This window comes from Anser cygnoides, chromosome 3, assembly GCF_040182565.1.
Source record: "Anser cygnoides isolate HZ-2024a breed goose chromosome 3, Taihu_goose_T2T_genome, whole genome shotgun sequence".
Lineage (NCBI taxonomy): Eukaryota > Metazoa > Chordata > Aves > Anseriformes > Anatidae > Anser > Anser cygnoides.
The window spans coordinates 28,630,483-28,655,876 of NC_089875.1; the positions used below are offsets into that span (position 1 = coordinate 28,630,483).

At 37.4% G+C, this 25,394-nt stretch overlaps 1 protein-coding gene across 9 annotated transcripts in view; it reads left to right on the forward strand.

Annotated features, from left to right (window-relative positions):
- The window catches only part of PPM1B (protein phosphatase, Mg2+/Mn2+ dependent 1B), a 58,620-nt gene that overhangs the window by 24,143 nt on the left and 9,083 nt on the right, over positions 1–25,394 (forward strand). For 8 of the 9 annotated variants that reach the window (XM_066993799.1, XM_066993795.1, XM_066993798.1 and 5 more), the window contains 5 exons: positions 1,822–1,966; positions 11,479–12,342; positions 14,380–14,497; positions 21,797–21,908; positions 24,819–24,876. In XM_066993799.1, coding sequence (XP_066849900.1) covers positions 11,497–12,342; positions 14,380–14,497; positions 21,797–21,908; positions 24,819–24,876 — 1,134 coding nt within the window. In that variant the 5' untranslated portion in view covers positions 1,822–1,966; positions 11,479–11,496. Of the gene's footprint in view, positions 1–1,821; positions 1,967–2,429; positions 2,517–11,478; positions 12,343–14,379; positions 14,498–21,796; positions 21,909–24,818; positions 24,877–25,394 lie in introns of all 9 variants that reach the window. The other variant, XM_066993800.1, reaches the window with a different exon arrangement.

Consider the following 25,394-nt stretch of genomic DNA (forward strand, 5'->3'; position numbering starts at 1 on the left):
TTTGGGAGGGATCAAGACTTTTGCTTCTGGGAAGCATAATGCTTGTCTTTGGGTCTGTGTTTGTGAGTCAGCCACTTCGGGAGGCTGCTGGAGTAGCATCAGAAGTGAGGCTGGAGCACTTCATGCACCTGCCCTGTAGCCTCACAGGTAGGGCCGTCTTCTGGAGGTGGGAGAGGCTGTCTGAAGGGAGTTGTGTTGTGGTCGTGTTTTGCGTTCGTGCCCCGGTCATTTAAGAAGCCCTGGTGCCCTGGTGTACTTCAAAAGAGGGAGTTCTGCTGTTACCTTTAACTTTGCGAATCCATGCTTTTTGTGGTTTTCTTTTTTCCTGAAGTTCTCAGATATAGAAGAAAATTTTTTTTATTTTTTTATTTTTACTGATGAACTTCATAACTTTTTTGGAGGAAAGCTTTTGCTATGTGGTCCAGTACAATGATTTAAGACATTTGCTGTCTAATTATTTCAAAATAGTTCTTCAGAGTCCATTAATGATTTAGCGGATGCTGCTTAACATGTAGTTTCGGAATACTCAGAGCCAATCTGAATTGGCAGCAGCTGCTGGTTCTGCATTTCTGGCACTTGCCTGAAAGGCATTTTCAAGCTGGTTCAGAGAGCTAAACCTACAGAAAGTAATTGACTTTTTCTGGCTTAGCTTGATTCATTGAACCATCCATCCTGTTGTGGTGCCTAAGAGAGAATGATGGGGAGAACACAAGGGCTTGCAGCAGCGTGACATCATGCGCATAAAACTAACTGAGCCCATACAGCTCTTCCTCAAACTGTAGCAGAGTATTCCTTCTTTATGAGAATCAAAACAGGTGCTTTGTGATGGTTGAAAAAGACTAGTTACCATTTGGAAGAGGCAGACTGTCACGAAATGTTGTCACAGATCGCTTCTTCAGTCCCTGGCCTTAAAGTCCAAGCCTGCAGCGTGTCCCCTTTGTGCCTCCTTCAGCCCAGCAGAGCTGGCTGGGCTTTCAGAGTGTGCTGTAATCAGTTGAAAATCACAGCGTTACAGAAAGGCTTGTATTTCCCTCCTGCCCCAGACAAAGCTGGCTGCTATCCAGAATTCTTCCTGGGGTAGTTCCTTCTACCAGTGTACTGTCATGGTAACTTTTGTAAGATGCAGTGTTTTGTAAGGTTAAATATGTAGTCTCTGATCCATGAAGGAATTTGGGCATTTGCATCCTGCTGAAAATAATGGGATTTAGACGTCTAGATGCTTGTGGAGATACGTACGTTTGAATTGTTAGTTACCTGATACTTCTGCATTTAAAGCTGAATTTCTGATCAACTTTATTGAAACTACTTTTAAAGATGTATGACAACTGTTATTCCAGAGGAGTTCTAATACTTACAAAGAAAGGCACTAAACTTCAGTTGCAAAACCCCTGTGCATTTTTACATCTAAGTAAGCAAAGTAGAGAATTTACAAATTACACTTGCTGCACCTGGTGGATTTCAATTTTGTCAAACACTATGTGTACTCTGTCACTTAAGCAGGTGAATAGCACTTATGTTAGCAGGCATGCAAAAGCTGTTCCTTCTGTAACTCAATTTAGGGACATGAATGTCAGGTAATAGGCTAGATGGCTTTTTAAGTGCTAGCCTGTGCTGGTGAAGGAAATTAGAAATAAATTTTTTTTTCTTAGCATGAATCTTTAATATGCTGTTTAGAGAGTATATTGAAAGGTTTTAGATATCCAGACATAGCTTTAGTTTGTGTGCTTCTGTTTTTCTTGAATACAGCTTTTTCTTAAGTTCATGTACAAACCTGTTGTATGCCATCTGGAGTAGCTAACTGCTTTCTTTGTTTCTTTCTAGGAAATACCAAAATAAAGCAGATGTTGTGTCCTGTACTGTTATCTCAAGGTTTTGCAAGTCATTCTGTTATGTGCTTCTTGGCAGCAGGAATGTAAACTAATTCTCTCAGCACTGAACTAGAACCTTGACAAGGTTGTGATTACAGGTAAGAACTGCCTCTTGGAAATTTATGGGAAGGTATAATCACTTCGGCTGTGTTTTAATTTGCAATTTGTAATTGACTAAGTCTTTAACCATAGATTCGAGAACAGATTGGGTAAAAGGATGTTTTTTCTTCCTTAATTATGTTTGAATTTTGCTTAATCTTGTTTAAAGTAGGGAGGGAGAAAATATAACAAAGTATAGCTTCTCTTTGCTTTAGTACAAAGTACTGTTAATAAATGGAAAAAATTTAATTTTTCAACACCCAAATGCATGCTGACCCAGATTTTGAGGAAGCTGTTTTCTCACACAAAAGATGGTATAGTGTCAGTCAGTCGTGAAGTGTTTTGCCACCATGAGCTGAAATCAGCTTACTGTCTGCATGTGGCTTTTCTTCCCCTCGAGGTTTGTACTTCCTTAAACGAGCTAATAGCAGCAGTACTGCTTAAGTTACCCTTTTTAATCAGTTACAGAAAATCTCTAAATTGTTGTTACAAGTCCACTTCAACTCTTGAATGACCTTTTCAAGGGGAAAGGTTGATGTCTTCTTCCAGGTCAGTGAAAATGTTTTGGCTGCTGGTTTTCTGTCCTAACTTTATCTGACAGGCTGTGAGGTTCTGCTGATAACTCTTGTCCCAATTCTCAATCACTATCTGTTCAACCTGTGTGTGGGGAACTAAAAATCTGTTCTTTTACTCTCTTTTTAGAAAATGATAAATGCTACAAAGCAGTACTAATAAAACACAGAAAACACTACAAATCTGTCACAGAACCTGCATGTTTTGTTTTTCTGAATGATATACTTCTGTTTTTAAACAGGGATTGTGTGTTTCGAAGACTATCCATCAAGTTGCTGTATTGCACATGCTGAATCTGCAGAATTATGATGAAGTTAAAGCCTTTTAGTCTTGATTTCACCCTTTGGTATCTTTGACAGGATGAGTTGCTTGCCTTAGAGTTGTTTGCCTTAGGCTGTACATCTCAAGAGTGGCAGAACCAGAGTCTGGGATGTTGATATCGAGCAGTCTCGTATGTCTCACCCTGAGGTTGGATGATGCATAGGTCAATGACAAGTTTGTGCCAGGAAGGTGGCATTGATTGTTGCTGCTATAATGAAAGAAAGGTTCAAATGTTTTGTTTTCGTGGGTTTTGGTTGGGTTAGTTTTCAGATATGTTTTTATTTTTAAAATTTTTTTATTGTATAATTTAATGTTTAAATTGCAGTGATGTAACAAGTTGAAAAAAGCACAACTTCTTATAGTGTCATGGACTAATTTTTTGCTGGAATGGACTTCCAGCATTCATCTGGCCCAACCCTTGTGTTTTCCTCCGATTTGTGTGTGTGAATCAACAAGTCACCCCTCAATTAAGTAAATAAAGGGTTTAGTGTTTTACTGTGGTTCTGCAGACCTGCTGCAGAACAATTATTCTGGTCTTTCAGAGCTAGTTGGGAACAATTAATTGATCATGTGAATTAGGCATTAATTTCTGCCTTATTCTCACACAAATGTGTCTGACTAATTAAATGTTGAAAAAGATGAGAGAAGTTGTTTTAAATGCATAAATTTAGGATAAGGAAGAACTCAATGACATACAGCTTTGTGCTAATAAGTAAAATAAATCCTTCAATTTTCATACAAAATTCATAAATTTCATTATGTATTGGCTGAATAGTGGCTCTTTCTTCAAAATTTTACATGCTATTTCTTTAGTAAAACCTGGCTGGTGGTAGCTTGAGAAGGTACAAAGTAATTTTAACACATAAAATAGCTGGTCTTCTATTGAATTTAGGGGAAGAAAGAAGATTCTACGTAGAAGTAACTATAAACTTTATTTAGGGAAGGATCATTTTTATACTAAGTCAATGCTTTGTAATATCCAAATGCTACACATGTACCTCTGTTTTTACTAGTGCAGTTAAGAAGGGAGAACGTGCTTATTGGCCACAGGAAGTATGAGCTGATACAGGTTAGCAAAAGGAATTTCGGTTAATATTGTGGCATATAAATATTCATAGTGAATTTACTGTAGTATGGTCAGTAGGAAAAAAAAACAAGCACAGTGCAGTCCACGGGGTGGTAGAATAAAGCCACGCCTTGTTGTAGAGGTCGAGGTAAGGACGAAATCTGACTTCAGAGCTGATGAGCTTGACTTGATAATATCTGAACCAAGCAGACCCGTTTCACTTAGGTGCCTGTGCACCAAACTCTTACTTCAAGATGGCACAACGAAGCGAATACTGGTTTGCAGAGAGGTAGCTTGGCTTTTAGACACTTGAGCTTTCACTGTTCCCCTGGAGGTGTAGAAACAACAGTATGTTTGTTTTGCACTGCCTGGACCTGATGTTGTACTAGGTGAACCAGCCTGGGTATTTGTGTCTTACATGTCACTTTTCATATGGTTAATCTCTAACTCAAATAACACCGGCGTTTCCTAGATGGGGATTAAGTTTCCCAGACTTCATAATGTTTGAAGGAAATCTTGATAAAGAAAATCTGAACTTGTTACCTAGAAAACTAAGATGAGTGACATTAAATGAAGAAATTTAATACTCTAGAGTATTTCTTTACTGAGAATGACATCTCATCTGCATTCCTTTTCTTTGGTAAGTCCCTAGTTGAGATGCCAATACGGACTGAAGGCTGCTAGGTGTCAGAAGCCACACAAGCAATCACAGAATTATGCGTAGCTGACTAGGGGGAACACTGCATACTTCAAGTTTGCATCTGACCACAAAACTTTGTGAATTTGACCTCTGCAGTTTATGTAAGGGTGATGCTGCATGTACTGATAAAGGCTTGGTGACTGTAAAATATGTCAACCTGAGCACTGATGATAGCTTTGTACTATTTGCTGTGATTGCAAAGGTAGGTTCAGAGTCCACTTTCAAGTTTCCTGTTTCAAGACACCCACTCATCTTGGGTGTCTGAGATACGATCTCTCACTTTGCACCTACCAAACTGCATTCCAGAAAAATAAGCCACAGCATAAAAGCGTGGAACTTATCCATAAGAGACAGGCAGTTGTCACATAAACCAGTCTTGAAGATCTGCAGTTATGTGGCTTCATTCATGTTTTAATAGGGTGCAAGAAAGCAGAATATGAAATGAACTTCTGAAAAGGCAAACTTTGACATATTTGTCACTTTGTGTGGTGTATTCACTTGATATGCTATGAGTGTGTATTTGATAGTTCCTTAAGCTGCTCGCACAGTTTTTTTGTGTAGCTTTATTCTATACCAGTCTTTAAACTTAGTTTTTCAATAGTTACAAAACTGAATGGGGTAGAGCATAATCTAAATTAGTTTTGAGTTAACAAGTGCTATCAAAGTGATTTCTAGAGCTAGTCACCTTTTCTTACCCTGTGACTTGATGACAAAGTGAAATCAAGGGGCAAATTAAGGTTTGTGTGTGGTTTTTTTAGCTTTACACTTCAAGTTCATTTTATTTCAAATCTCGGAAAACGGTTTCTTGGTCTCTTAGTGCTTGATTTGGGATTGCGGGAATTCAGTCACCTTCTGCCCTTAACTCTATTGTGATATTTTGTTAGTAGCTTAAGTACACGCACCCAGCTCCTAGCACTAAATGTACCCAAAAGCTTAAAGCACAGTGCTTCCGTGTGTATTTCTAATTACTTAAATGCATTGTCTGCCTCACAGTAACTTCAGAATCTCAAATTTTTTGATGTATCAAGCCATTTAAAATTTATCTGCCACTTGGATCACAAGCATATGTATGTTTCTGGTGTTAACAATCTAGCTAAAAAGGTTATGGGTCTTAAACTAGCTCCTGGTGCTTCTTTTTACGTACTCCCACAGTCTTCCCTGGAGGAGGTTACTGCTGTCTTGGATCTGCTGGCCTCTAAATCCAGTACAGTCAGAGTCACCAAGTTCTGAAATATTAAAGCCAATTTTGCACTTCTTCAGTGAGACAATTTGAAGAGCAGCAGCAAAAACATCTCAGCCAGCAGTTCTGAAAGAGAAGAAATTGCTGGCACAAGGTAGTGGTGAATAGCTGAGGCATAGCAAATTCTGTTTTCAGGAATCGCTATAGACATTGAAAACGGATGTAAATCCACGGCGTTAAAGACCGCCCATGATTGTTTTGTATCTCCAGACCAGCTTAAAGTAGCTGAAGCATATTCTGAAATCTTGCCTCCTTTTTCACTTGCTGGTTTAAAAGTAGTGCAATGTGGGTTTTCTTGTGTTTTTTTTGTTCCAGCCTCCTCCACCCCATTAGAAAGATGCATAAATTCATTTTGGAGTTCCAGGTGCTGTAGCTCCTAGGCATGTATCCTGTGTGGCATTGGGGGCTAGCTGGCAACATTTTGAACTTTCTGGTATAAAAGCTTATTGGACTTCGGGCAGGAAAAGTTTTGGGTAGTAAGACCTGTATTAGAGGTTTATCTTCATACTCAATTTCTTCGTATCAGTACTAAGTGAATCTTTGGTCAGCTCTATCACTGGGACCATTTCTGATGTTGACTCCCAACCTGCTCCGTGCACACAGGTTATTTAAAAACAAATAAAACAACTCAAAACAAACAAAGCCCATAGTACATGGGCATAAATAGTGATCAATTACTGGCTTTCTTCGCATTTCATTTTTAAGTGAACGTTAAATATTAAGTTCTCATTCTGAAATTCCAATAACTGCTGTTCAAGCCTGCCAGTACTTCGTGCCTGTGCTGTAGCAACTGAAGTTACGGTAGCTGCTCCAGCCAAACTTCAAGTAGAGCTATTGCTCGAAATTTCAGTAACTATTTGCCTAATGTAAATTTATGTAGTGCCAGTATTTTTTTAAGGTCAGTAAGTCAAAAGGGATCCCAAGTTTTCTGGGATCAAAAATAGAAATCTTTAAAGACTTCACTCATTAAATGAACTTGTATTTACCTACTTAGTATAATCTTGTATTTACTTGAATATTCTGTCATGCTGTATTTCTCATGTAAATCGAGAGATACTCTGAACCTTTACAAATGGCAAAACAATCTACAGGATGCATGTGTGCATTTGTACAGACACATCTCATGTATACAGTGTATCTCTCACACTAGACAGGAGCTTTTTTAAACAAGGGTAGTTTAAATCTTTTTAGTTAAACCAGAAAAACTGCTTCTTCCTGCACTTCCACTAAGCTTTGAAGTTGTCATAGGTATTGTGATCTGTCACTTGCACTTTTAATATCTACTGCAGCATTTATTTCTGTGGAAGCATCCTTTTTTTACAGAAGGAGCACATGGATATTGTAACAGGAGACTCTGGCACTATTTCTTTTCTACAGCACTGACTTATTAAAAATGGCTGGCCTGTTGAGTGAACCCTTCTGAGGAAGAGACATTTTGCAGCATACTCTTATGACCTTAGCCCAAAAGATCAATGTTTAACCCGTTCTCCTTATATGAAAAGACCTGTTATTGTCTTTGGGACTGTTGGCCATCAAAGTAGTAGTTTTTCTTGGAACTCTCAAGTGATCTGGAAATTATTTTATGTTATCTACAAAAACATGGGTATAGACTGTATTATTTAACCATGTTTTTGTATGCCTTCATGGCTACTAGCAAGTAAGTGTTATTTCTGCCAATTTAATCTATGTGGGAAAAAGCATGCTTTTTCTTTAAAGTAGCTTCCTATTCCCCTTCTATGATAGAGTGGAAAATAAACTCATCGTGGATATTCTGGAGCTGAGCAAGAACTCTTTACCATTTTATGGGTATATCTTGGAGAAAATCAGAGGGTGTGGTTGTTTTTCTTTTAAACAGAGAAATTCACACTTGTTCACAGACCTGATATTTAGGACTGTTTATTTCAGAGCTGATACAATGCAAATATACGTATTCATTGTGTAGCTGTGGGGAAATGGAGATGGGCCACAAATTTTTCAGTGTCAGAAGGTGTGGTTTTTGGCTTTATGCTTTCTATTTCCATACCTCAAAAGCATAGATGACTTTGGTTTCCTAGGGTTGAACTATTGGTTGCCTTACCTGTATGTAAGATAAGGACCTCATGTAAAATTTGCATCAGGTAGGAAATGTTAGGGAAGAATACACATTTGGACTTGGAATAGTATGTCTTGGGTTAGTTTTTTTTCCTGGGAAAGGGACGTCAGCAGGTTAGAGACCTGCAGCATCGAACTTGATTGTAAATGACTTAACGATTGGTTAACGATTGGTTTTAAAGTAGAGATGAAGAGTGTACAGTAGTGTTAGAGTTAGTGCTCTAGCAGCATGTTGCTGAGATTCCTCTGAAGGCCTTACAAAAGCTACCGTTAGTCATTATTGGTACTTAGCAGGTGATTTTTTTTTTCCTTTCTGGAGGTGAGAAAACTATTGCAAGAAGGGAAACCTAGGTTTCTGTTCTTGATCTGCAGAATATATGCTGTTTTAAAGAACTTAGTGGCTGTTTCTTTCTTCCATGCTCACTAAAATGGTTTGATTTTTTCAGCTAATCTTCAAGACAGCTGCTGCTTTGTATAGTATACATAACATACACAGCGATAGAAAGATTTCTTCTATGTATTTGGTGTTTTCGTTAGGACTAGCCGTAAGCTGATACCTAAACTTACTGTTTACTTACTGATTGTAAGTCTGTCTCTACGTCCTTTATTAAATATTTGTAATATTCTAAATATCTTATTTAATATTAAAAATGTAATTGCAAATAGGACAATCTTTCAAATTTTTACTCATTCTGAGCTGTAAGAACTCATTCAGAAGCTACTTATGAAACAGGTGAAGCTAAGATGTGGAACCCATGGTTTTGACTTTAGTATACAGTATGAATGTGTATGTATAAAACAGTCAATAGTCAGGTCATAGGCTTCTGTAGTTAGATGAGTTTTGGATCTTCTTTACACAGTTGTATGATTCCTTACTTCATTCTCTACTATCCCAGATAGTAAGAGACGTGTAGATAGTGACTGCAGAGAGAAAGAGTACAGATAACAGGGCTTCTTGTTCGTGAAATTCTTTGGATAATATCATAACATTGAATGGACTGGGAAGGTGGGGGGAGTTAGGGGAAGTTGGGGATGGAGAGGAGGTGCTTGAACGGGCTTAATGACTTGACTTTGCTGAAAGTATGGGAAGTCTTCTGAGAAAGTTGGCTGCTGGTCTGAAGTCATTCTTGCTTTTTGTATAAGATGTGCCAGTTAATTATCAGTTCAAATGAATGGTACTCTTGGTTTTGCTTTACAAAGTCTAGTTTGAGGACTGTTTTCACGTTATATAGAGTAAAAACAAATTGACAGCAACTTTGTAGTGTGTTCTTGTGACTTGAGTTTACTGTAGATGCTGCAGCTGGAGATGTGTATCTTGTACATGGAATGCTCGTTTTGGAGCACGTACAGGGCTTAGGATATATTTCTTTAGTGTCACACAATAGTTGTTTTTTAACAGCAGCTTACGGCAATTCACTAAGTACAAGACTTGTGTTATAATAGTGGACTTCTTGATAGCAAAAGATTGGTACAGAGAGATAATCAACTAGTCTGCAATTATAGAGTTCCCTAATAGATGTGAATGATCAAAAATCATGGTAGTAGCTCAGAGCCGAGCTAGAGGTGGGTATTTGCACGGTGTTAGAATTTACTCTGTACATGCAAAACCTCAATTTCCTTTAGCAGCTGATTGCTAAAGAAATCTTTTTCTCTAGCAGATGTGTCTAAACTTGGAATCCAATTGATGATGTTTTATCCTACATCTCTTAAAGGATCTTCAGAAGAGATAACTCCAAGGCTTGTAATTAGAATATAACATGGTACTTGAACATAAGAGCCATCTGAATTCTGGTGCTTCTCAGTTGATGTGATTTAGCCAAGTGCTAAAGTACTCTTTTTTTTTTTTAATAAAAAAATACCAGAACCGTGTTCATCCTTCTGCAGTGTTAGTAGCACTTGAATTAAAGACCATTAAACATGAATTAAGGAAGTAAATTATACTAAAAAGTAAAGCAGATAGGGAGTTGCTGCAATATTTGGAGAAGTGTCTAAATTTACATTAAGAGTGAGAAATATAGTTCAAAAGAAGTATAGCTGGTGAGTAAAGTCTTGGTCCGTGGAATAATGGGGATCCTCAGCCCTTCATGGAGGCCACTGGAGCAGAGTGTGAAGTTTGCATTATCTGGTTGAAAGTTCTGAAATTACCCTGGCAGGGTGGGGTGAGGAATCTAGCGATAAGCTTTTCCTCTTGCAGTGTACTGTTTCCTTTTCATCTCTCCTGTTAGAGTAAGCTATGGATGATGAAAACATTTTTAGTGGAGGGGAATGAAAGAAGAAATGAATCATTAAACTTTAGTTCTGACATGGTAACAAACTCTTAAAGCAGTTTATCGTGATTCCACAGGTTTGGTGGGTGCTAGTGTGTGGAAGCACTAGTGACTGACTTGCTCGCAATCAGTCAAGGCTCTCAGATTTTTGCTGGTTGAAAGTTGCTATCATTTTTACAGCCAGTCGCTAAGGGTTTCATGGGGTAGTCATTGTTAGCATGATAAGGAGTTTTCTGAGTTTTTGAAAAAAAAAAAAAAAAAAGTACTGCAGGGTCTCTGGGTTAAAGAAAATATTCCTTGCTGACTTTGTAAAGTGCAAGGTGTTTTTTCAGGCCTGCATAGGATGACCTGTTCTCGTATAGGAGAGGAAGTTGGAAGTCCTCTGAAGCTTCAGTGTAGGTTACTTGTATCTGCAAGCTTACTCTCTGAGGATGCTTCTCACATATTCTGAAGCAGATCTTCTCCAAATGTTGAGGAAATAACTTTCTGTGGAATATTTTCTTCCCTTAGAGAGCTCATATCTGTTTTAACTGGATATGTTTTAAAATCAAGATCAGTGCATCTATGAACTTAAAACCACGTGAATGTCTTTTAGGGATGGTAAAAATTGAAATGTATTACAAAGAAGTAAGTAATATAGTAAGAGAATCCTGTAAAAAGTTTTCTTGGGTCAAAGTGGGAAGTGACTTACTGCTTCTTTGGAAGTGCTGTAATCATACTTTCCTTTCGTAAGTGGTCTACATTTCTCTATTGTCAATTTTGCCGTGCTTACAAGAGATTAGAGAAGTGGCACAGTACATGCAAAGCTAGCAAGTCGGTACTTTTTTATAAAGTATTAGCTTTTCTTCATGCCCTAGTGAAAAATGGAAGGAGAATAGGAGTAATATGGATGTTATTTTTCCAGCAGAGAATGACAAAATTGGGCTACAGAGGTATGTGAAGTACTCTACCTTCATATGGAGAGCCTTCTTGCACATTTTGTCTTAAAGACAAAAACAAACAAAAAAACCCTGTGCACACAAAATAGAAGCCATACTGCCTGAAAGGCAGACAAGGGCCTGTAAGTTCCAATTTCATTAATATCATTTGTTAATTATCCCTCCCTCCACCTTACAGCTGATTTTTGCACATGTGCATGCTTTGTAATATGTTTTCTTAAGAAGAAAGGGAAGGGAGAACAAAACTGACATTGCTGAGTGAACTTAGATAGAATGGTGGATTTATAACTAAGATTCTTCTTCTCTGTTTTCCAGATTTGATATTGCATAAACATGGGTGCATTTTTGGATAAACCAAAAACTGAAAAACATAATGCTCATGGTGCAGGGAATGGCTTGCGTTACGGCCTCAGCAGTATGCAGGGATGGAGAGTGGAAATGGAAGATGCTCACACAGCTGTTGTAGGTATTCCTCACGGCTTAGAGGACTGGTCCTTTTTTGCTGTCTATGATGGTCACGCAGGATCTCGTGTTGCAAATTATTGCTCCACACACTTACTAGAACACATCACTAACAATGAAGACTTTAGGGCGGCAGAAAAACCTGGATCTGCTCTTGAACCTTCAGTGGAAAATGTCAAGAGTGGAATCAGAACTGGCTTTTTGAAAATTGATGAGTATATGCGCAATTTCTCAGACCTCAGAAATGGGATGGACAGAAGTGGCTCAACAGCAGTGGGAGTTATGATTTCACCTGAGCATGTATACTTTATCAATTGTGGTGATTCACGTGCTGTTCTCTATAGGAATGGACAAGTCTGTTTTTCAACACAGGATCACAAACCTTGCAACCCAAGGGAGAAAGAGCGAATCCAGAATGCAGGAGGCAGTGTAATGATTCAGCGCGTTAATGGTTCATTGGCAGTTTCTCGAGCTCTGGGGGACTATGACTACAAATGTGTTGACGGTAAAGGCCCTACAGAACAACTTGTTTCTCCAGAGCCAGAGGTTTGTGAAATTTTAAGGGCAGAAGAAGATGAGTTTATCATCTTGGCTTGTGATGGAATCTGGGATGTAATGAGCAACGAAGAGCTCTGTGAATTTGTTAAGTCTAGACTTGAAGTATCAGATGACCTGGAAAAAGTGTGCAATTGGGTAGTGGACACTTGTTTACATAAGGTATGTAACTGTTTTCTCCAAGCAGATGTTCTAAATCTATCTTCTGTTTAGATGGGTACAGTGTTAACAGCAGTTTCTGGCCTAATCTTTCCGTTCTCCCTACTCCTACTCTCAAACTTCTGTACCCATTTGACTGTCTTTGCTGAAGAGTGTACAGCCTCATCCTTCGTGCTTGGAGAGGTGATGGCAGTTGCAAAAATAAAAGTTTAGTGTAATGTTTGCATATAGTTCCAGCTCTAAATTTTGTTTCCAACTTTTAAAGTGAATGTTTTCTAAAAACATAATTTAAAAAAAAATAAGTACGTTCTGTGCAAAGTTTGTATTTTTTGCTCTTTTGAGTTGGGTGGTGTTGCTCTCCTTTGCATAATATCTGTGCTTGTACTACTATCTCCTCATCAGGGTATGTTTTGTCTATCATCTGAAGTGGTGTCCTCAGCTAATTGTTGTAGCTCAGATGAAGAAGCACTGCTTTTGCATCTGAGCTTGCTTGCACTCCTCAAATTTAAAGTTCATTAGGAGATATTGCAGGTTGGTCTGCAAACATTTCACAGGTTTGTCATTTCCAGCATTCACTCAAAAGTGTAACTCCTACTAATGCAAATAAAGTTCATTGATGAAGCCATAGACCAAACATGCCGTTTTGAGGAAGGTTTAAAACTTAGAAATTAGAATTAAGCAGTAAAGGGTAAGTAACTTTTTTGGAAATATGGTTGTATTCCAGCATATGTCAAATGTTGTAAGATTGGTTTAAATGCCCGGGCTTTTCTGAGCAAGCACTCGATCAGCTTCATTAATGACTTGTCACTCCAGTATACTTTCAGTAAAGCAGTAGACATAACCTCATGTTTTTAGCCTCATTTTAACCTCAATTTTCTAAAGATCCTGGATCTGAGCAGTTTGTAGCAAGATTAGAAGGTCTTCAGGATGTGAAGTATTATCTATTGTAAAATACTAAGTGTATCCATATGCTTGATATAAAAAGGAATTTGGACCAAGTCCTGCATAGGGACTTCGGGACAAGTCCTGCATTCTGAAGGAATTTATTCTGATGTTGGATTGCTACCTAATTTCCTTTGAAGAATGAGTTGTTTTGGTAAATGATAGGAACTACCCAGTGGGTTGGGGTTATAGAGAAACAATATGCAGTGAAAAATGGCACACAGATTTCTGGTTTAGTTTGGATAAGGAGCTATTTACATAACGTTTGTTAAAGATTTCAAACTTAGACCAGGAATAGAGAACTTGACAGAAAGTGCAAGAATAGAGAACTTGACAAAAAAAAAATCTTGATTTTAAACCAGGAGTTCAAATTACAGTTTTTCTGGATCTCCTTGTTTTTAAATTTGAATTGTAATTTTTAAATTTGGCTATGGATTGTAATTTTGAAAGGTGAGGAGGAAAGTGGTATTGGAGCTTACTTGTGAACAATTGGCATTAAAATTATTGTCTGCAAAAGCCATTGCTGAGCACGAGATAGTCTGTAATGTCAGTTTGGCCATACTAAATGAATTCTTATTTTGTAATTTACCTGTTTTCTTCAAGGTGCATGACGTATAACGTGTACTTCCTGTTAAACAGCCATAGTGAATGTTTTCAAACTTACACATTAATAGTTGAAACTAGCTATTCTGGTAGTTTAGAATATTCAGCATTTCATTTTGCAACATGAATATATATTTTTTTTCATTTCCTTAAGGTTAACATTAAATGACAGTCTAATTTCTGGCCCGTTTCCTTAAATGTTGTTTTAAACGGTTATTTTATGTAGAAATGTTATTTTTAAGCAGTTGGCACATAAAGTGCATTGAATAATTTCAGCTTAGACTAAGAATGTAAAATCCGTGAAAATAAATTTAAACGAGTAGTTTAGTTGAGAAAGAGAGGTTGTTATTAATCAAAGACTTCCACTGCAAGGCTTCTTTTTCCCAGGTAAGTCTAGGATACAGTACTCTAAGTAAAAATACCACTGGTAACAAGAATAAAAAAAGGAAAGATGAAATCTAAAGAGCCTAACTCTTCTTTTTCTTTGTCGCATAGGGGAGTCGTGATAACATGAGTATTGTACTAGTTTGTTTTTCAAATGCTCCTAAGGTCTCAGATGAGGCAGTGAAAAAAGATGCAGAGTTGGATAAGCACTTGGAATCACGGGTTGAAGGTAAGAAATCCATTTTCTTCATTAAAAATGCTGTCATAATGTTATTGAGCATAAAACCAAAACCAACAAAAGCCATCATGACTTTATGATGAGGAAAAATGTTATAAACCATATATCACACGCATTTTCTTAATAAAACCTTAGATCTTTGCATTTTGTTTTGTGAAGACAGAAGTAACCACTGACCTTACAGAGGCTTACATCAGCTAATTAAATAGTGATATTGTTAATGTTTTGGTTACAAAGCGATACTTGTGTTACATGCTCCATTTCTTTTGAGGAAGCTTGACTAAAAGAAGAGCCTTTATCAGTTTTTCTTGAAGGGACTCCTAATTATCAAGGTTGTTTAACTGCTTTTGTTTAATACAGTTGTGAGTTTGTTTTAAAATGTCAGTTTGAAAAATAACTTGTGAAAACTTTTACAGAGTGTAACTGATCAAAATATATCTGAATGCAAGAGCCTTAAATCATCCTTTTGGTTCTGAATGCTTACCAAGTGTATGTGTGCATGAACAAAAGTTGCAATAAAAGCAATTCTAGATGTTTCTTGTAGAGGACTGAACTTAATTACTAACCAATTTCATTTATTCACTGATTTTATAGTTCTTTTTATTCCTCCAAAGGATTGAATACAACATTTTCAGAGACAGTTAAAAGAACAGTTAAGCGAGAATGAAAGGCTAGCCCTTGTATGTTTATTCCTTTTCTGCCACGTTCTTAATGTCAGAAAAAGTGACTTTCAAACTGTTGCTTCTGTTTTTTATTATCACCGGGTAAGGCTGTTCTAAGGTCTGACAAAACACCTGTATGTAGTGGCTTCTGCGTCTCTTTAATCTTGTTGATTACTTTAGTGATCCACGTATAGCTCAGTTTGGTAGAACTGACTGAAGTTCGTTGTTGATACTGAAAGTTTGCCTGTTTGTAGTATTGATCATATGTTGGCATAGGCTTTTGCAGAATCAACCCAAGCATGAAAAGAACTATTCCTGGAACAGTTTGTCTTGATGTTACATATGTGGCTGCGATACTACCGTGAAAGAGCTTCATTAGAGAGAAACAGTGTTCAGAGGTTTTGAAAACCTTGTTGTTATCGTTAACTTCTGTTATCTAATCAGAAGAGCACTGAAGAACTGTCATGCGTTTACGTATGATGCAGCTTATTGATTTATCTGCTGGATCTATCACAGCAGCAGTGTTCAGGGGAAGGAGGTGGTTTATTGAAGAGCACACTGGCTGAGAAAGAACATTGAAGTAGTTTGAACCCTTTATTGACTTGTTTCAGGACAGGACTAGCATATTCTGATGACTATATCCAGGTTTAACAGCGCTTCATAAAGAGGCGGTACCTCTTGTAGACAGACAATGAGTCATGCAGCCACCTTAGATGTATTTGTGCCAGGTGCTGAGACCAGTGTTTCAGTGTTATACTACAGTATTGCTTTCCTGATAGTACTCTTTTCATGTAGAAAAATGCAACATTGGCACCTGCAGGACTGTTCAGTAGTGTTCTGTGGAAGTAATTTTAAATTTAAATGCCAAGATGTCTGGGACTTAGATGTCTTCCTGCTGGTTCCCACCTGCAGTCTTGAGACTGTAGCAAGGTCTCAATGACATAAACCACACCTATGGACACCAACTGCCTGAGCTTGAGTATTCTTTATTAAATTTTCTCAACATGGATCCTGATGGTATCTATAATCTATAGAGGAAAATACTCATTTTCCTTAAAACTATTTGAGAATTACTAGTATAGGACTTCAGCACTGTCTCATGGGAGATGGATTCTGCTTCTGTTTTTCCTGTTGCTTTTATTTGAAGATCTAAGAGTTCCACTGGCTTTTCAGTATGCTGTAATAGATGTTAAAGGATTGGACCTGCTTTTATTAGAAAGTAGTTCATATCCAAGTAAGTAGGACTAAGTATGAATGAGAAGTAAGCCTGCACTGTAGATCTGAGGAGATCAGGAAACTTCTGAGTGTATGTATTAGAACAAACAAAAAGGAAAAAAAACCCTACAGCTAATCATTCTTAACTTTTCTTAACACAAATTCAATATAAAATGCAACAGATGACTTAAACATCCATCCTGCCACTGCAACCTAGTTGCTGTGGGCAACTGTCAGCTTTGTCCCTTAAGTTTGAGGATTTTTGCTACTAACTTTAATGCTGTAAATGACATTTTCTGGAGATATTTATTTTTTCATCTGTGTGAAATGGTTGCAGTCGTGTTCTTTGTTTAAATGTGTTTTTATTAGTCTTATGTAACCAAATAAGGTATTTAGACTGCTTTTTTTTCCTGTTCGTGTCCCAGTAATCTAGACAGGTCTGTTACATCAGTTACACCGACTTAATCTTTAAAAAAGAAAAAACCTATAAGAAGGCCTTCAGACTATGACACAGTTATCTCTGCATGTGCTGGTGGTGTGTATGGTGTGGTGTCTTCCCCCACTGCCCATCTTGTTTAAATAGGATCTAAACTGACATGGCTTGCATACTTGGCCTTTCTGCTGAGGTTAGGGAGAGCTAATGGTCACTTCACATGCGAGCTCTAGGCACATTTCTCAGAACTTGGCTTACATCCTGGGCTTCCTAGATGACTAGTTAAGATAAATAACTATTATCTTCCTATGTCTGAGGAGAGGACATGAGCTGTTAATAGGCTCTGGGAGAGAGCCAGGAGCAGTTACCTTCGCTGTCTGCAGTTAGGTAGGTGTACACATGGTGGTTGTGAGTTAGTATGCCTAGCTTCTCGGGAGCTTCTCTCTCAATTTGCAAACAGGTGGAAACAAATAGAACTACAGTGTATTTTATTGCTTTTGCGAATGTTAAAAGCATTAAAGAAAAGCTGTCAAATACTTCCTAGTCAGATTGACTGGATTAACTGAAAATGATGTAGGAAGCATTATTTACTAGTAACAATGCTAGTGTTGTAGCATAACTGAGTTACTGCTCTATCAGAATAACTACTGAGCAAAAATATTTAACCTATATCATCATATTTAACACATTACACACAGCAAAAAAAATGTGGAGAGTTTGCAACCTGCACTGATGCAGAGCCATTCCAAGTGTAACTTGTAATGATTGCTAAGCTTAAGATCTCAACAGAAACAAGTTGCTTCAAAGGCTGAGTTTCTGTTGCTTCAGCTATTCTTGATTTTTCCTACATGAGTTCCCTGTGTCATTCTGTGTTCAGTGAATTGGCCAGAGTGCAAGACCTTTAAATGTCAAGTATTTAGCAAGGAATGAGTGTTAGCATATTTTAGGAAATTCTATCAAGAACCACAGAAAAGAAAGGGAACAACTCTGAATAATTTGAAGTAATTGCTACTGTCTTCTCTCCAACAATTTTTTCATACTTCATAAATTCTTTGAAATTGACATCTTGACACAGTATCCTTAAAAGAAAGGAAGTTACCGGACTGCAATTTCTACATTACATTTGTGCCTTGAGTACTGCTAGTCAGAATTGATGCAGAGAAACCTGAACAAAACCTTTCAAACAACTGGGGAGAATCATTTAGAAAGGGGGTGGATTCTTAAAAGTAAAAAGGTAGTCTTATTTGCAGGTTTACATAGTGAGTAGAAATGCTTTTCATTTTTTTTAAAAAAAAAAGGGGGGGGGATAAGAAAGAACGGTCCAAAGTATGAGTAGTAAGGAAAAAAGTGGAAGGTAGGAATGTCATTTTTGAGTTTGTTCAATGGTATTTGTTTTTCACGAATGTGCACTGTTCCACATGGGATATTTTTGTTCTCTTGTGAACCTTAGATTTAAAGCTGACTGGACTATCCCATCAAACCTCTAAGACAACCAGTTTTTCACTGCTCTGTTTAGGCATTTTAAGGTTTGGCTTGGAGAAAAAGGCATTCTTTGAGGCATGCTTTTATTGTTTTTGCTTGTTTTAATATCTGTGCTCAAAAGCAGTTTAACACTTGCACGTGTTATTTTTCAGTCATTTTTATACATTCCTAAGTAGAATGCCAAGATCCTATGCATTCATATAATAAGCTAGTAGTTGTGTCAGGTCTTCTCAGAGTTACCAAAAAATAAACGAGCAAGAGAAAGTTTTTCCATTAGAATCCTCAAAACTGTATACTAAAACTTTTTGGTAGCTTGGATCTTAATGTCGATGGCCTCTGTGTAACTACATTCCAAAGCTGCAAATTCAAGAGTATTCTGAAATACCTATGAGGCTGTGCTTGATGGCTTGTGACTAAGTTACTTATGACAGTGACTTGCTCTGTTTTGAGTTACTTAATCGGTCAATTTCCAAAGTAATGCAAATGTGTTGGACAGTAAAGTTATGCTAGGTCAGTCTTTTTTCTTACTGCTGCTTTCAAGTGCTACTTTCTGCCCTCTGTTTTCATCTGGTTTGTCTTCTGTTTTTGTTTGTTTGTGTTTTGAGATCCACTGATTGCTAACAGGAAGAGAAAAGTAGGCACAGAAGTCAATGCTCTGACTTCTGGGTGAATCAGACATGGAGATTTAAAAAAGAAAAATAAGAAAAACAATGAACACCTCAAGTCATAAATAGGGGCACTTCTTCAACATAGATTCAGGTAGTTTTAATAGTTGAATGCTCAGTTAATACAGCAAGTTGAATTACATACATTTTAAGTATGTAGAATATGTACTTTATATAAAGCTGTTTTGAGGCATTGAAGTTGGACCTGGTAGAGAAAAGTGGAGTCTTTCCGATGTCATAATCTTACAGCTAGAGATCAGAGGAGGTGCTGGAGTGTAAAAAGCAGTTGTAATGTTGTCTGGTTGGGGACTGAAACTTTAGGAAGATTCCGCACTGATATAAAACTGGAATAAATTTTGGTTGGAATTTTCAAAATGCTTATCTCTGAATCAAACTTTTAGTTAAAATTATTTTAGGAGTAAAGTAGACTTGCTTTGTAGTGGACTTTCATGGATTTGCATATATGATAATATCATCAAGTGATTCTTCAAGTGTCTAAATTATATTAGCAATAGAGGTATAAAAGTTTCTGCAGTCATGTTTTGCATATTCAGTTAAAAATAACCCTGCAATTAATTTTTTGAACATCATTGAGGAAGTGAAAACCTTGTAAATGTGTATATTAGGTTTTGAAAACATTTGTTTGCTTTCTCTAGTGATCTTTGTCAAACAAATCAAAGGTATATATGTGTTAGCCAGTGTGTAGTGAGAAGAGGACATTTGCTTTATTCTTGGAGTTTTCTATTAAGGAGCTGATTTAGTTGTGGTTTATTGTTTTGTTTTTTGTTGTGTTTTGTTTTTTTGAAAGGGGTGGGAAAATGTTTTGGTGAAATTACTCATCCTAATAACAAAGAGAATGAGATGGCCAATTTCACCAGAATTCCAGATTGAGCACCCTCTGAAAATGTTCAGAGCTCCCAAGGGTTTATACGGCATAAAGTAGAAGATTCCAGTACCAAGAAATATACAATAATCCTGAGTTGTGACTGCTTTAATTCCCTTTTAAGAAGATGCAAAAAACTCGTGCTTACTTCTGTAGCCTTAGTTCTTAGTAATTTTTGATATTTGTTACTTTTAGTCTGTACAGAAACTGACAGGCTGTTGTTATAAAAGGCAGTATATACATGAGACATGTTTCCTATCTGATGTGACTCAGCACCATTTATATTACAGTGATAGCATCTACTTGTAACTAGGCAGAACTGCACAAAAGGACAAAATCTGTGAAAGGACTTGTGGTTGATATGTGTGAATGTGCATGGAAGAAGTGATCAAAGCCTGAAGATGACACAAGCGCGCAGACTTAGCTGCCATTTCCTTTGCTAGCCATGATTCATTCTTAATAGGTGTATGAAAGTTATATATAAAGTTTCGTGGAAGAATGTTTAACCACTTTTAGTAATATACCCCGCTCATTCATTGCAAAGAGTTTTGTGTTGCTGACTTAAAATTGCAGTTTAGAAGCATAACGCCTTATTTCTTACAGGGTAGTATTACTGTTTTGAAAGTAGAATTGCCTTTTGAGGGCTTTGCTACAGATCTCCTTGATACAGAGTGAGCAAGTGCCTTGAAAACACATTTTGTTTTCAGTAGTCTTGAGAGAAGTCTGCATATCCCTTGTTTTATGGGTATATAACAGGCATCAAGAGAGATTTAAGTACCAGGAAACCTAGGGTGCAGTGTTTAAAGTAGGCGATGTGCTCTTCTACTAACTTCAGAAACTGAAGTTGTTGCATCAACTCACTTTAATTGTAGGCTCCAAATCAGGCCACCAGAGTGGAAAATAATTGATTGTAAGAAACTTAATGTGTTTTTTTTTTTTTTAAGTTTAGGATAGTAGCCATGATACAGACTGATCTAGATAAGTTTTTGTTTAAGGTACACAACAGGGGAGTTAGGAAGAAAGAATTCTGAATCTTTTTTGCATAATATTTGAGTCAGTCTCTACAGGAAATGGCACTACATTCCTTAATTTAGTTGGTTTTCAGGAAAATTTTAACTTTTTTGACTTTGTGACACATTCATACCATTGCAACTTTAGATAACGTAAGTGAATCTTTTTCTGCAATGATTGTAATTAATTGACTTGAGGCTGATGTCTGGAAGGTTGTAGCATTATGCATATGTGAATACACATATGCATCTATTGCAAGTTAGTCTTACAGCAGCTTTGATGAATAAGAACATGTGAAGACTGACTTCATAGTTTAGGCATTTCTTTCCCAAGGCAGAAGAGCGTCCTAGCACTGGACTAGTGAGATATGTCTGCTTTGAAAATGGAATACCTCATCATCAGTTATCTGTTGTGTCACGTCTATATTCTGTTTTGGCCACTAGGCCATTTTATTTGTTGTCTTCTTTTTGCTTGATGGTCCTGGTGTTTATGCACAGAGATTCAGGACTTTGAGAGTACAGGGTGTTATTCACAATGAAGTATGACAGTGAGTTCCTGGGAAGTGTTGGCTTTATGGCATATAACTTCTGAGTGTGTGCTGCAATGCAATGGGAAGGTAATTGAAGCAGGCTTCTAGCTGTCACCTTCCTGGAAGAGAACAAGCTGCTGTCCCCAGGATGTTTCAACCAGTTCCCAGTCTACTTAAGAGTTTCTCAGAGAGAGAGAGAATGGCTAGAAGCATAATGGAAAGGCAGACTATGGATTTGAATAGCTCTGTTCACTGTGCAAATATAGCTTACTTAAAACATTTTTTAAAAGTCCTGCTTACACAATTTTTTTTTTATAATATCTGTTAAAGTGATGATGTCTTGTACCTTACTGTTTTAAGACATGGGTCATATAAATTCAGTAATCTAAATACTTCTGTTTTTAAAATAGAAATTATGGAAAAATCAGGTGAAGAAGGAATGCCTGATCTTGCGCATGTTATTCGTATTTTATCTGCGGAGAATATCCCTAATTTACCACCAGGAGGTGGTTTAGCTGGCAAGTGAGTACACAACTAGAATTTCTTTAACTATTTAGTTCATTGCAACAAATGCTTTTAATTAAAAATTCTAAATCTTTCTCAGTGTAACAGCCATACTCAAGTCAATAAAAGTTCTTTTCTATATTTGAGGCTAGTTTACCTTTTGCTCTACATAAACATTTGTGTTACTGATCCCATTCCTGAAGGGTGAAGGGAAAGATTGTATTCTGGTACATAATGTACTAGTTTATTTCCGTTGAGCTGTTAAAAAGAAAAATATACACGAATATACATAATATGCATTTACTCTTAGCTATTTATTACCTCAGTTTAAGAATATCAATAATGTAACTAGAATATCAAAATATTAGATAAGAGAATTTTTGATGTCACGCTCACTCCACCACCCAGTGTCCATGCTCAACTTCTTAGGGCATTGTATGCTTCCCTCAAACATCTCGTTTCTGTAGAAGCCAGAAGTGGCTCATTCTTTGAAAGAGGAGATCTAAATGTGTCAACTCTGATGTTGTCACCTGATTTTAGTTTGCTGTCCTTTAAAATTAAGCTTACTCTTCAAAGACCATCTTCCGGCCTGTCTCAGATCACCCCTGTAAGTTTGAATGCTGCAAAAGAATAGACATTTGTTGTTGGAAAAAGAAAACGAAAGTCTTGAGCCACCATGTTACTTGGGCATTAGTAATTCTGTGCAACATCTTGCTGCTGAGTTTTTACATGCCAAGAAAGTACTAAGAAATAAGTTGTATAAAGAAAGGAAAGTGAATTGCAGGAAAAGAACATTCCCAAGGTCCTGATTTTAAACCCTCTGCAATAGCTATCTGCTACTTCTATGGCAGCCTTGCTTGGCCAGTCCATCTGTTCTCTGTTACACTGGTAGGAGGTACCACTGCTCTCCATAGTGCAGACAGTTGATGCCAGAAGTATCAGAAACTCTTAAGCACGAGAGAAGACCTCACTGAGTGCTGATAACTTTGTACCTTATTCCAGTGACACTGGGAAGAAAGGGATTTCATATCTGTTCTGTATTACATGCAAGAAACAACTTTTGTCAGTAATGGTATTCAAAACAGTGATTTTGTCAGTAATTCCTCTTCATGCCACGTCCATCACTCCCAAAAGAGGCTGCGCTGGGGATATTTTAATTGCCTTTCAAGTCATGAACATCACTAAGTTATTCAGCTTGTCCAGAGCAACAAGGGTTTCAATTATTTCATATCAAAGGTGACTGGATACAGACATTACTTGTTTGTAGAAAGGAAAATAAAAGACTTTCTATTATAACAAATAGTATCACTTTAGAAGCTGTAAGAGCTGTAAAATTTAGGGTAGATTGCCAAAAACTGCATCCAACTTCTCTTTGGATCGAAGTGTTCACAGGAGCAATGCCTAGGTTCTTCAGCAGTCAAGGTTTTCTTTCTCCAGGTCTACTTCTGTTTTGAGAAATACTCCAACCCCTATTCAGCTAGATGTGGATTTGAGGTATCTTTGAGATCCTGTCAAATCCTTCTTGCGCTTGTAGGATCTGATTGAATTTGCCTAATATATGTTCCATCTTCTATTTTGAGGGCATTTTGGTAGTCATGCTTATTTAAGTTTGGAGATTTCCTCACTGATGGTAAGTTTTAGATGCTGTCTTGCAGAGAAGGAGTTTCATTCAAATTCACCTAAATCAAAAAAGATCCTTTATTTGGAACGCTTCATCTAATGAGGCTTCTTTCCTGGTGCTCATCCGGAGGCAGCCCAAACCCCTTGTCTGTGAACAAGCGCAAGCTGTGTATACACCAGTGCCTTGAGGCTTCAAGTGGTCAGTGTATCTGTTGTGCCTGCCTTCTGCTTGCCGTGGCATGGTGTGTCTAGGTAAATGGCTAACCTCATTATCAGCATATGCTGCATCTGAGCACAGGATGGAAAGCACAGTGTCCTTTGGCTATTGTAGGCTCGTGGTCATCATGAGATTTGATTCAGTCCCTTGCCTTCATTGGTCCAGAAACTTTCCCAGAGTTCTGAGTATTTTAGTAGGTACTGTTTTAAATACTGAGAAATCTGTTGTGATGCTGGACAGTAGCTATGAGCCAGTCTATTGCTTTGCCTCAGCGATCCACATACGTGCAACGTTCCATTCAGAAATGAAACTCTTCTGTTTTTGCTTCCATGATATGAACATAAAAGCTTGTCATATTGGATCAAACCAAGGATCATTCTAATTCTGAGCACTGTCCCCAGGATAGCTGAAAGTAGATGCCTAGGGAAGAATATGAAAACAAGAGAGTATGTAAAATGCTTCCCCCGTTACTACTACTGTTTTTAGCTTTTTGTGCTCATCTTGCCTGCCTGTGAAGGTGTGGCCTTCTTAGCTGGATGTGTTCTGGAGACACCATATGGTGTTGAAGTTGTAGTTCTGCAGTGTGAACAGACATTTGACAGCAAACCTCAGAAGTTGTAGGCACTGGACACCAGGCTTCAAAAATTCTTAGGCAAGTAGTAACCCATGTATAAGTAATGAAAGTAAGAAAAAAAACAACAACAAAACCTGTCTTCAAGTTCCACACCCAGAAATAAGAAAACCAACTAACTTCAGGAGTTTTGTAACAATAAGAGAAATACAGTTTTAAATATTACTCTTGGCAAAATCTGACTCAAGGTGTAAAGGGAAAAACCATGGGGGGAGGATAAGATAAGATAAGTTTTGCGTTGTTAACTCTTCACAAATTCCGGCGTCGTGTTAAATCCCTAAACATCATATTGAAAATGTTTGAAGACACCAGGAGTGGGCTTCATCTTAACAGACAGGTTGAAGGCCAAGCATGTAAATGTTCTGAAATCATTTATTATTGTGCTCAAACCTCTTAAGCTCTCAAAGCTTTTGAAATCCCTTATTGTTATGCTTATTTTTTTTTAAACTTCTCTTTTTAGGCGTAATATTATTGAAGCTGTGTACAGTAGACTGAATCCACACAGAGAGAATGAGGGGGTAAGTTTCCATTTTGATTGCTATACATCTTTGTTAATGAGAACATCCAAGTAGTGTCATACACTAAGCAAAATTGTACATCACTGCCAATAAAGTATTATAAACACAAAATATGTATTGGAGCATACAGTGTATGTTGACCTTGTTTTGGATGGGTTTGATATGGAAGAACTTCATGCTCAAAGACAGAAATCTAATTCTGGCACCCAGTTCTAAAAGACTTTTTAAACTTTTAATTGACTATTGCTTTTTCAGTCAAACCTGTGAAGCAACAATGTAGTGTTTTTTTAATGATAGTTTACATGGTCAAAAATCATATTCCTTACTAGATATTCCAGATATCTACTAAAAGAGAGGGCAAACACTTACTACTGTCTTCTTTCTGTAAGTGTAGACGACCTTGGAACACTGAATATAAAAGATAACGAGACTCATATTGACTGCTCTTTGAAAGTGTATGTTATCTTTAAATATCCCATGTGCAGTGGTCTAAGGACAGTGTAAATTGCTTTCAGTTT